The sequence below is a fragment of the Pseudopipra pipra genome, chromosome 1 (assembly GCF_036250125.1).
Source record: "Pseudopipra pipra isolate bDixPip1 chromosome 1, bDixPip1.hap1, whole genome shotgun sequence".
NCBI lineage: Eukaryota > Metazoa > Chordata > Aves > Passeriformes > Pipridae > Pseudopipra > Pseudopipra pipra.
Genome location: NC_087549.1, coordinates 25,034,854 through 25,048,355, shown reverse-complemented (window position 1 = coordinate 25,048,355; position 13,502 = coordinate 25,034,854). Strand labels below are relative to the sequence as shown.

Genomic DNA, 13,502 nt, shown 5'->3' with positions numbered 1-13,502 from the left:
GACAATGCAGCCATATGGCCCTCTTTTTTCCCCCTTGGTAGTGGAGATGACAAGATGGATTTAAAGGGTGGATTACCTCATTAAAAAAAAAAAGTACAAAGGGGAATCAGTGATATTTAGAATCACTGCAGCAAACCCACCAATATTTACATGGTGTGGCACTTTAATTAAAACATTGTATGAATTTTTCAACCCCTTCCTTCTCACTTCAAAACTAAAATAAAAAGCCCTAAAGCATCTCAAGGCTTATGGACACTGCTTCAACTTTATTATATGTCTGAATGTTAGGAGTTCTCATTTTGTTAACTAGATTACTACCAGATATGAGGAACTATAAGGATTTCCCTTCCATAGACTCCAAGGTAAGTGTTTTCTCCTTGTCATGTTAGACAAAAAAGCACTTCTTATCAATATTTACGATTGACATGAATGCTACTTGGCTAAAGCAAGCCAAGTTTCATGTTTATGAGTCTAAGAAGTATTTTTCAACCAAACAGCCAAAATGGACACTTTAAAATTGAATGGATTCACTCCAATCAGTTCACTTGTACCTGCAGTACTGCAGAAATGACTGGTGTGTCCAATACAAAAGGCTGTGCTGTATAACATCTTTTAAGGCAGCAGACTTTGCTGTTTCTAAGAATTCATCTTGACAAATACATAAACAATATGCTAATATAGGGATCTAGTTGTATGTTTGATCTCCATTTTATCTTTTGTACCTGTTGTTGCAGTTTATGACTACTTTTCTTGGATCATAGTATTATCTACAAAGTTTTGATGAATGTCATGAGTTCCAGTTTTCTTGAAGAAATATAAAAACTCTAGCTGCTTTTCATTTTTTAACCTACTAACTACAGTTACAAGCACCATGGAATAGCTCTTTTTGCATCACAGCTTTACTAGAGAAGTGTGCCACTGCTTTTGATCTAGGGGCTTACTTGCAAGTGTCCTTCCCAAAGCTACAGATGTGATTGACATTTCAGGTGCCATTTTTATGAGTCTTTCTTTACATGACATTTAACACCATTCGTACAAGCCGTTAGCTCAATGCTTCTTCCTGAGAACAGCTCCTCTAGGGACTAGACTTACTAGTGAACTTGGGAACAGGCTTTCCATAACCCTTCCTTCCACTGACTGAAGCTAATTTATAGAGGTATTGACTCAGATAATTTGACAGATACACAAAAAATTGTTATCAAGAGGCACTAAATATTATAGTAATAACTCTAGAGATTTACCAAGAGAATGACAAAGAGGGGATTAGATTTTTCTGGTTTTCTATTTGCAATTAAAGAAGTCTTTGAATTAATAAGTTATTCATAAAGGCAAAAGGAAACCACAGCTTTAAATAAAATATAGCGCAAAATAACACACATATGCAGTTCTACTAATGAGCACAGTTTACAGTGATTTTGAGTAGAAGGCATTGGATACAGACAATTTATTTTTTTAAAGATAAATATTAGACAAGCAAGCATAGTTTGCTGTTCTCTTCAAAAGAGCGAAGAACAATAAAAAAGGCATCACCAAGATGTGTTTCTTTACCATAACTGCCACGAAAGTGAGGGGATGGGGTAGAAAAAGGCCAACGAGTTAACAAATTACAAAAAAACCCACGAAGTGAAAGCTTGTTTTTATATAGCAGAGTCCTTTTAGAGTAGCTGTGTGAGATAGCATGCGAGTGTGACTGTGGAGGTCCGCAGGGGATGAAAGCCTAGCTGCTTAGTCAGTCCTTGTAAAGGGGCTCTGCAACCTAAGCCAAAGCCTGAGCAGCTCCAAGTAACTACACAACAAGCAGCACCCAAACTGTCTCAGACACACCTGCACAAGCTGCAGTGGTGGACACAGACGTGCACGGCTGTAGACATCCCAAATCTTGTTTCTTTCTTAGGCAGAAACCAAATACACCTAAGAAGTGCCCCTATCTTTATATCTTCATTTCCTTAGAAAGACAACTTCCAAGTCATTTGATTTAAGATGGTGAAAGCCCTCAGTTTCAAAGTGCAGACAATGTAGAAACACCTACAGATTTCCTTAATCAAGTAGGCAATGAAGGGAGTCAGAAGGGACAGAGAGTTAGTGCACATGTCACTGCTCTGCCACCCCTACACAACAGTTCTTCCTCCCACCCCACCAGTCTCAGACTTTGCTGAATGGAAAGCAAATTACCAAGCGTCACCCAAAAAAACCCAAGTCATTCCACCCAGAAATATGACTATTAGGGCATAAGAGTTATATTTAATTCAGTAGTCAGCAGAGAGGAATCATCACTATCACAGAACAATCAGAAGAACAAATACAAACTTCATCTAACACTTCGCTGAGCTTAAAGAGATTCTGTAAACAATTTTAAAGGAGGATACTGCACCTAATGAAACTGGATCTGGATTCACTGGGCTCTGTTGTCTGGAATGACTACTGCTGCTGTTTCCACCTTTTTTTAAATCTTCCGCATCACTGTACCGCCGTATCCAGTAATTAAGCTCCTCACGGTCTGCTTCTTGACATCGCCGTAGTACAGTGAGAGATCTCCTAGTTTTTTCCACCATGTCCATTATACAGTTCAACAACTATTCACAGTGATGGATGGAGCAGAGAAAAAAAAAAAAAAAAACATTTTATTAATAGAGTGACATAAAAATAAAGAAAACATTAACGTGCTGAGTGCCTGGGTTTTAATAATGGAGTTCCTCCCTCTGTTATCTCAAATATAGCTGAAAAATTCTAGATTTGTTTTAAGAATGATAATTCCTTCCTTTTTAACTGGTGATCCTAAACTATACGAATAGGGATTCACAGGAGAAAAAGCAAAGACAAGGAGGAAAAGACTGAACAGCCTGTAGTTGTACCACTAGTATCACAAGGCACCACAGAGGCCAGGTGGTCCAGAACTGATGTCTACTAACTAAGAGCTAATAAATTCAAAGAACAAATTCAACATGCCTCAGATCCAACATTTACAGACAAGAGTCCATTCCTCTTTTGGCAGACTGTAATAATTAGGATACTGCAGAATGCACTTAACAGTAAGGCCTTGTATGAGCTATCTCATGGGGAACATCAAGCCCTCTGATTTAATCACCAATGCTTTCAAAACTTGTCCTGGGATTCAGATTTGTTTTAAAAGAAAAATTTTAAAGTCCTATCTTAGAAGGGCTCCTTTCAGACAATTATACATAAAGTATATTTAGTCCTTACATGGTCAAGGTGTTTCCACTCTTCTGCCCATTCTCTGTCTGTTAGCCTGTGATCAATCATTTCTTCTTGACGTGTGCCATGCAACCCTGCCAAAAGGGAGCAAATCATGTTTACAATGTTGGGAGTCCTCTAGGGGAAAAAAAAAGGCAGAAGAAAAAAGAGCCTATAGACAAAAATGTCATACATTACCTGTTCTAGCATACAGAATGCCAACACCACAAAAAAATGGAAGCTTAAAAACTTTGCTCTAAGTTCTCCTTAGTCCTTTTTCCCCACACAAGATGCTACCATTTTGTTCAATTTAATGTCTTCAATTCTGCCAGTTCTATAGGTTGTAAGATGACCTTTCAAAAATGGACATAACACTTTCTGACTATATACAATTATTATATACATAAATAGAATACAATATGTAATTTTTCATTTGCACTACTTGAAGTCAGCAAGGCTGTTATTTGGTAGCTCAGTGTATCGAATACTAGCTGTACTTCAGAGAATTGAAAAAATATTAGTATAAACTCAATGTTATTTCACTAAATGCAGTAATTACTACCATGTCAACAGAGCGTCATTAAGGGTTCATCCCTTCACAGATGTTTAAACAACATGTGGTTAAAATGTAGCACATATATCAGAGCAGTTGACAACATGATACAACCAAGCCAGTATTTATTATCAACACTCAAGGGGAACCAACACTTGTTCTTTGTTTAGCCTCCTCCATACAGATGCTGAATATTTGTAACTGTTCCTCTTTTATTGAAGATTTGTTTAAAACAAGGAAGAACAGTAAGTGCAGATGTGAAGCAAGCCAGGCAAATCCAAGAGCATCAGACGCCCCATTAAACCAAACTGCTGCACGGGGTGTGGTTGATGCTTCTGCGGTTCGCATCCTCTGCAGACATCCCCATGCTGCATTGTGCTCTTCAGATGTCATACACAAAACACTTCTCCAAAAGAGAATAACTTTTTTCTACTCTAAGCTGAAACCAAGCTATATTGAGGTTGTCATCATTACAATATAAGAAAAATAGAAAGCTCTACCTATCCTTGCCTGACACACACCCGAGTGTCTTTGTCACCGTTGCAGCTTTGAAAGTACAGGCTCTTCCCTCTTCTGACTCTCTTGCTTAAGACATAATTCAATTCACTTTTAGAAATATAAATCTTAAATAAGGCCATTAGAAGTAGCTAGATGGACAAACAGCAATAAAGACTATATCTGAATGGCAAGAAAAAAATCCTGTTCACAATACAGAAATACAAGGAAAACAGAAACCTGAAAAAAAAATGCAGAAAATCAACGTGCCTTACCCATAGGTCTATTTCTGTCCCTGAGGTCCCTGTGATTGGGGTGTCTGTATGAGTCCCTGTAGTGGTGGGCAATGGCCATATCATCCAAACGATAATGCTGAGGTGGAGGTGGGGTGGGATGAGGCAGACCATTGGGCTGATAAGATAAGCCGTTATTTGGACTGTACCGCTGGCCTGGGCTAATAGTGCAGGGCCGCTTGCTTGGATGCTCTGAGTGCAAAGGCTCTCTGTCAAAGCCATTTTCTTTGGTTCTGAAAAACAAAGTAAAGGAACTTTAATTCACTTAGTGAGCAGAGCTCAGGAACACGCAGCCCCATCTACACATGCATCATCAGGAACTAAAGTTTGTTCTTTCACTTTGCTCCAAGCGTGTGGTGTTGCAGAATATTTCATAACACTGCACATGCAAAATGTACAAAGGACTCATTCACCTTTTCTATCTATCCCTGTAACTTGAGAAATAGCAGCAGGGTGAGCCTTCTGATGGAGCCACCTAAAGAGGGGCTGGAGAGCAAGCAGCCTTCCCTGAATCACTGGCTGATGGGATGGATACACATGTAATTACAGAGCTGAAACAATGAACTGATACATGAAGCTACAGACCAAGAAATTCCTAGTTTCAGTAATGCTGTAGCTAATAGTGATTAGGAGAAATCGGCAGTTCAACAAATGTTTTTTTCAAGAGGATAGCAGACAGTCTCAAGGCAGTGCACGCCAGTGTGCTGAAGCTCAGCATGCCATGAGCTCCCATCAGGATCAATGTCACACTGAGATTTTGGGGAAGAACGACTCCAGATGATGAGAAATGCTTCCTTCAGAGATTTTTGCACTGTCTGGTCACAGGTGCTGTGACTGTAATTAATTTTGCAGGAAGATGTGGTTAGACTCAAGTCCTCAATAATGTTCAGGATTTCTCACTCTGTTACTTTAGATAGGAGTTTTATGCTCAGGCAACTTGGAAGAGTTATTGGGAAGAAGGACATTTTATGTTCTAAGATACGCTTTAATTAAATTCATAATCAGCTATTTCCAAAGAAGTCTCTACTTGACACCTCTGTCTGAGAAGCTCGAACTCACATTGAACTAATTTTCCATTTAAATAAAAAAAAATTAAAGACTAGAGTCAATTCAATAGGTTCTTTTAGGGAAGTTTCGTTTTACTTAAGTATGGTTTATTTACCATAGGAGTAAACAAAATATTAGCTTTGATCAGAAAGTTTATTAGGTATAAATATTGAAACTGTTGAGGTTTCATTCCTCCCTCCAAAAACCTTTATTAAACAGCTGATATATTCCAGTTTTTTAAAAAAATAACTATCCTCTGTAAGAAGTGGATGACATAATGTATCTTTCCTAGTTATAATACAATTTTTTTGTCACTTTGACAGAAAGGTAAATTTAATCTAATTTTCTTGCCTGCTGTTAAAACCAACTGCTTTACAATAAACCCTCCCCCAGAAAGCAACCAACCACCCTCCAGGAACTGTCTGTGGGGAAACACTCTGTGTATTAGTGTTTTGTACTTAATTACCTTAACTTTGTACTTAATTACCTTAATTGGAATGCACTGCATTAGCTTGGACAACACACCAGCATATCCACTGACCTTTAACTAACATAGAAATTAGCATGACCATTGAAAACACATTTACTGAAATTAAAAGACATGTGATGTCTTTTCTGGATGTTAAAACTTTAATTCTACAATTTACCATTATATTTTCTGCACTTAGCAGAATACCAGAATGTGACTGTACACAGACTCATTTTATGTTTCTGACCATATAACATGTACAAAGAGTAATAACTTAGAAAACCTCATCAGAACAGGAATCAGTGCCAAATTTACTATACCTAAATATATTGAATACAGTGATAAAAGACAAAGTACTGAAAAATGCCATAATTCAGATGCTTTGAACTCCACCTACTAGTCTGCTTCTGATCTCAGTTCTACTCATTCTTTCAAGTCTCAGCCCTTGGGACGAGGTGTCAGCATTTCCCCAGGAGGCTGAGGAAGCACTCCTGTTTTCCTGTTTCAGTAACTGGCAGACCCATGTGAATACTAGTTCCAAATATAACACCATCACAGTTTTAATCTGTTTTCATCTGCTTTTTATCTGATTCATCTGATGTTGCAAAGCAACCACAAGCTGTAGAGAGCAAATAACACTGAATGTGCAGGAAACCTGACACCTTTTTTCTTGCTCCTGTTGGGCACATTTTCCTTGATGTGCATGTAAATCGACACCGTTGTTTGGAAAATTGGCAATATTATAGATGAGGTCCTTCAGCTATAAACACACAAGAGGTCATTTTACTTGGAGCTATGAGTTACTTGGACTAAAGATAGCAGAATAGACAGTAGTCATTAGTTTGTACCCATTTAAAAGAATTTATTTTGTTTCTAGGTTATAATTTCAGTTTTAAATTATTGCAATTTATGGATAATTTCCTGGGTAGAAAATCTGACCATGCAAAACTGCCTTGGCTGGAAAATTAGGTTCCACCTGATCATGAGTATTACACCACTTTCAAAGAAGACTGAAGTTAACTTGCAAGAAATGAGGCAAAGCTGTTCATCTGCTATTTGTGCAAGGTGCTTTGATTTAAATTGACTTCTACCAATAAAGGTTTGATGACCAAACAAGTGATAATGCTTTGCTGCAATAAAGTACTTGTTTATAATACCTTGTTACAGAAAAGATTACTACTGCCTTGCTAACAGTTCATATTAAGAACATTCTTTTAAAATTCCTCATAATTACACATGGCTTACCAAGGAGCATAGTTGTAAGAGCTGTAAGCATCCTTCACCTTGCTGAGATGTGGAGAAGCCTCTTCAAATAAGATTTACTTAAAAGTATTATTGAAGTTGACCTCCGCACCCAGGTACCTTTGACACGTATTTCTGGTTATGGGTGCCAAGTGTACAGCAATCACTTCTAAAGTCACAACACAATCATGGCCACTTTTGTTTTCTTCTCACTCAAAATTAATGCTATTCTAACAGTTTTTTGCTATCCTATATCCACTTTGTAGGCAACTGTCACACATGTAGAGTCACTGAATGACATGCTCATGCACCATACAGTTTTTCCCAGCAAGCTCAAAGGATGACAAATTAGCGAAAGGTTTTTTGTGGTTAATGTATTTAAAATCATGTCCTTTGTAACTAGGCATTCATTTACCAAGATAAAATCTCACTTTGGTCCAAGTTCCTTTGCTTTTCTACAGTAGAATGTCAACTCCAAAAGTTGTAAACAAAATATAGTGAACACTTTGTTCATGACATGTCATGAACAAATTACCAAAATGTGTTGTCTCCTCAGGTGTCAGTTTTCCCCTCTTGCAGTGACTGATGGTTCCCAGTGTTATTACAGAAACAGATTGATCTTTTTAATGAGCTAGTTTAATAGACTCCAAAATCTCACCGTGGCTGCTCATCCATGTCAGACCATATGCACCATGAAAACATTCAGTAAAACACGAAGCTCTGCTGTCAGATTGCTCTATAAAATCTCACATACAGTAGACTTGAATACGCAGATAAATAACCAGAATTGGAAAATGCATATGCAGAAAAGGTTCTGAAATTATAAGCAGAAAAAATTACTGTATGTGGATTTTCTTTAACAAAAAATCACGAGGTGGATGTGGTTACATGTAACACATATTCCACTTCCTTTGCCTAATCCCATACTGCATTTTACCTCTATTGGAATCAATGGTATGCAGTTAATGCTCAAACAAAAAATATCAATATGAATGTGTGGATGGATATATATTTCTACACGTACACATCTATACATGAGATATATATGTGCGTACATGTATAACATACACATTATATACAATGTACGTATGTGTGTGTGTATATATATATTACATACATTGAGAAGTGAAAAAGATACCACAGTTTACTTCATTAAGAGATATGTTTCCAATCAAAATTACTCCAACTGCATTTAGTTCCCCTGGAAAGATGTTGCCTTTCAACAATTTTTTTCCATATGCTAGCCAAAGAGTCACAGAAAGCTCTTCTCTTAAAGGATGTCTGGTATCTTCTTCTGTATTTGTATTAGTATATTTGAAAATTACTTAGATATCTAAACAAAAGGTATACATATTTCCAGATGCTTTCTCCTGCTTCTCTGTAAACAATTAAAATAATTAATAGTGTAATGAGTATAAAGCCAGTCAAGTATTTCATTTCAATATTCACCCAGTCTGGGCATTTTCAACCTCTGAGGACAGCTTTTTGTGGTTGGTTTACTCACATTATCCAAAGCAAAAGGTATCCAGACTCCCATTCAGTAAATTTAAGAATTCTTCCAAAAGGAACTTGTTCTTTTTACTAAATCTGTAGTATGAATGTGCTCAAGACAACTCCACTGAAATTAGCTCAGCCAAAATGACTGCATATTTTTTTCTGTGTAGCTTTAATCATAGTCATAGTCAATGGAGAAGTAGGTGTGACTAACCAGTGACAGGGTTGTTTGATACTGAAAAAGAACCAACTTATTTTTTAAGCTCAAGGTACGATTCCAATGGGCAAACTGGGCAGTCTCCTTTCAGGTGAGCATTTTTCATGACAGCAATGAACTGCAGAGTCAAAAGAAAGGATGAGTTTTTCTGAAATGCTAGGAAGCTATTTCGCCTTTGGAAAATTTCTCTCTTTGCACAGAGTAAGAGCCTACATGTAAAACGTCTGAAAATTAATAATCTTTCTGGGGTGCAGTTAGCAGGCTTGTGTTAACCCCAATGGCTGTTTCAGTTTGGTCTAGTTGTCAGCGAAAAACGGTGAAAAGAGAGTACACATAAAAGAGCTTCTCTGCTGGTATCTTAATTTCCTTGCTGGTCGATAGTGATTCCTGAAACACAAACTCAGACAAGCTAAATTCAAACACTTTCACATTTTTGTCTATCTAATGGCTATGTTACTTTGAATTTTACTGTTCACTTTTTGCTATGAGGAGCTTAAAGTTTTACTGTGGGCTTTCAGACTTTCTCTTTATTTTTGTGCTATCTCAGCCTGTTCCTACACAAAAATGTCACCTTTACAAACTTATGTGGCTTCTTGACTTTGCAAATCTTCAGCTTCTTCATTTAAAGGATAACTAGGATGCTTGCCATGCCTTAGGCATGCAAGTAGTGGCATTTGACAGAACAGCATTAGAAAAGTTATCCACACTATTAAGTCCACGGTGAACAAATCTACGAAAATACAATATTTGAGTCTCTTAAAGGTAAAATGTAAATGCTAGTTGAGTTTCCAACATTAGCATGGGAAGACAGTTGAAAATAAATAATCACAAGAGTCATTTTCTTGTAACACTAAAGAAAGAACTTTATTCAAAATAGAAAAACTGTTCCATAGCCCTAAAGCCACTGTAGCTCACACACACATGCACTCAATTGCCCCATTTCTGCATGGACTCTTTACTCAGCTCAACAACAAAACAGATTTCAGTGAGCATTTCTCCTGTTTGGAAGAAATATCCTTATGCATATTGGATATATGGATACGGAACCATGACACAGCAGAAGGAATCAAAAGCCCTGACTGCTCTAGGGTTTGCCTTCTACTTCTCAATGCAAATGCCTAGCCACTTTCCTCAAATTTACTGTTTAGTCCAACAAAACCTCAAATGCAAAGGACTTGCATGTGGAGATGGCATGATCTGCTGCTTGTCCTTCAAGATGCACAGAAATATTATGCACAAAGTAGTACAGTACTGGCTGGCCATTACTTCCATATGGATATGACCACAGTATGTCCTCAGGTGATTTTCTTGACTGAATCAGTGTATGCATGTATTGTATTTATATTAACTGAGATTTATAAGTATATGTAGCTCTCCCTCTCTCTATATATATATGTATGTACGTATAGGCAGACATGCATAAGCAGGGCCTGTTATGATAGGGCATGGGATAATGGTTTTAGACCTGTAAGAGATTCAGACTAGATATAAGGAAGGAATTTTTAACAATGAGGCTAGTGAAACACTGGCACAGGTTGCCCCGAGAGGTGGTAGATGTCCCGTCTCTGGAAACATTCAAGGTCAGGTTGGACCTGAAGGCAGGATAGCACCCGCACCCAGGGAACATCATCCGAGCTTCCCCCAGGCATCCACCCACAAGCTCCCCTCTTCATGATGGAGGTCAGGACATCAGACCCATGGGAAACTCTGAGCAGGGTATGGAAGGGTGCTCACCTGTCTGGAGTTCGCCTCTTCCCGTTTTCGTTTACATCGAGAAGCAGCTCCGAGGAGTCAACGGGTGAGGTGGTGCTGGCATCCAGAAGCAGCTGTTCGTGCTGGGCGAGGTACTGGGCTGGGTTCTGCTTGGCTAGCCTTGCACAATGCAGCAGCTCCCGCTGCAGCAGGGGCAGATTGGCCTGCAAGAGCATGGCACAGGTTAAGAAGGCAGCTTGCAAGCAGTTTCAACAGAGATGATGAAAAACAAAACCCAGAGCTCTGAGATGAACCTGTTGCAAGCATTCCCAGTTAGGTTTGTTGTGGTTAGCTGCCTGAAAGCAGGCACTCTGCTAAAGTGGTTGTGTCATGGCTGTGCTAAGTATGCATGGAAGGACAGGAGTTTACTGAAAATGGAAAACTGTAAATGTTGTGAGAAAAACAGGTCTGAGTTCCACATGTTTAGAGAGGTAAAAAGCACCGTCTTGGCTGACTTCATCCCCTTTCTTACTATCCAAAACCTGATCTCCTATAGAGCAGCTGTTTTCAACAAGTTACAATACTTCAATATTTGTTTCCCATTCAGACTGCAGTTAGTAAGTACTTAGAAACTGTCTGAAACCGTGGGATATGCAACTCTATAAGCTGCCTCAGTCACCATCCTTCAAGGGCCTTGGGGAGAACAGGATTGAGAACAGGATTGCCCTCAGCTTTCCCATTACACTTGCTGTTACACATTAAGATAAAGATTACAACAAAATCTCACATTCCAGAGCTTCAGTTAATCACCCAGAGGGCTACAATCCTCCTCCTAGCCAGATGTAGCTTGAAGGATTTCTAACTGTTCTCTCATGGCCCCAGTGGGACTTGGGTCATGGGCTGGAGATTACCATGACTCAGACACAAAGAACTGAAAATGCTCATTGATCCTTGGGCAGCATATTTTGCCCATACACTGGGGTCATACTTAGTCATACTTTTGCCAGAATTGGGACCAAGGTGGAACTGTATGTTCTTTCCCTCTGCAGAGATAGTTACACACATTGGAAAACATTTCTCTTCCTTTGCAGCACATGCATACATTGACACTAAGACATGCCACTCGTTTTTTACCTAACTATTTTTTGTGCCCTAAGGTGTATACCTTGACTTCTCTTGTTCCATGACTAATGAACAATGATTTCTCGCCTCGTAATTTTCAAGCATTGGATTAAATTTCATTACTTTTAGTAACTAGAGATAAACCAAAGAACTTCAATGGCTCCCTTTGTTTTGAAATAACTCCCATTTAAAAACAAAACAAAGCAAACAAATAAAACAAAAAAAACCCACTACTTTTTTTCCTTTTTAAACAGGAAAATATTTCTTAAGTCAAAAACCTTCTGAAAGTAATATGCAGGGAACCAAACACAAAAAGCAGATGTTCTGAAGTTCTGAGTCCAGCATCTTGGCAAATTAATTTGCTAGCATTAATAACAATGGAAAATGCTCTAGCACCTCTTGCTGTACTGTACTATAACAGCAGATCCACTGTGCAACAAAAAATGCCAAAATAGGTCAGTACATATGAACCTTTCAACAGCAAAGAAGAAACAGCAATTGCTATGACTTATTCATCTTAGGATGGGAAGACAGCCAGTTGCGGAACATGGAAACCTTTACAGACCTTCACAGAACACAAATATTTTGTGAAAGAACCAAATACATATTTTCTTCTTCTTCTTCTTCAAGAGAGAAACTGACTGACTGCTTATGTGAGCAGGGTTTTTCACTTGGTTTAATTTCTTTTTTTTTTTTTATAAAGCTCACATAGAATACAAGTCAAGACACTCAACTACTTGAAGTGCCTCACATGTCAGAAAATGACTGGAGAAGTTCACATATATTCACAAATAAATATTTGGAAGAAATGAAAAAATCAGACCTAGTATTTGAATAGTGGTGCATACTTGGAAGATGTATCATCTCATCTCAGCATGCCTATGAGGTAGAAATGTGAAGTCCCCACTTAGCAGTTGCATAATCAAGGAAAAAACCAACATATTTGTGATCCTTATCCACTATCACAAACTAAAGGGACCTATTTAATACATGGGCACTACTGGAGACAACCAAATTTTGAACTGTCTAGCAAAACTCGTGATTTATTTTACTTGGTTTCCTTCTCCTAAAGAAATGTTCATTCTTGTTTTTTAACCATAAAGATGAAGATATGCAGATAAATTTATCTAAATTGATTGAACATATTTTTGTGCACAGAACAAGCATATACAACTTTTAATATGTTTATGAAAAAATTATATACTCAGTTTCCTAATTTTTTACAAATTAGTATAGAAAACTATAAATGACACCTTATGAGTTTCTAAAGGCATAAAGCAATATTTGGAAAAGTACTTAACTCGAAGCAAAGAAAAGGAGTATTTGAAAATTTATAGTTCAGCACAAGTACTGCTAATCTGCTCAAGACATTACTGTAACCAATCTTTATCAAGCCATATATTAAAAAATTAATTTGTATTGGAAGAAAATTACTCAGGACCTCTCTATAACTACGTCAAGTGTGCAGAGTGCTTCTGGTCCCTGTGGCCCTGATACAAAACAAGAACTAGTTTTTGGGAAGATAACAAAAACTAGTTTGGTATGCAGAATGAAACATCAATATTCTCCCTACTGTGAGCAGGGAGAGATCAGGCTCCCAGGGCAATTCAAGCGCACTCATACAGACCCTGAAACCAAAATAGCCTTGGACACAAAGGATTGCAAACAGGTTCAGCTCCGACAGCA

General features: G+C 38.0%; 1 protein-coding gene across 7 annotated transcripts in view; it reads right to left on the bottom strand.

Moving 5' to 3' along the window:
• RUNX1T1 (RUNX1 partner transcriptional co-repressor 1) overlaps window positions 1-13,502 on the bottom strand; it is a 112,470-nt gene that overhangs the window by 24,616 nt on the left and 74,352 nt on the right. For all 7 annotated transcript variants that reach the window (XM_064649010.1, XM_064649028.1, XM_064649042.1 and 4 more), the window contains 4 exons: window positions 10,737-10,918; window positions 4,516-4,766; window positions 3,202-3,287; window positions 2,372-2,573 (listed from right to left, as the gene is read on the bottom strand). In XM_064649010.1, the coding sequence (XP_064505080.1) occupies window positions 2,372-2,573; window positions 3,202-3,287; window positions 4,516-4,766; window positions 10,737-10,918 (721 nt within the window). The remainder of the gene's footprint in view (window positions 1-2,371; window positions 2,574-3,201; window positions 3,288-4,515; window positions 4,767-10,736; window positions 10,919-13,502) is intronic.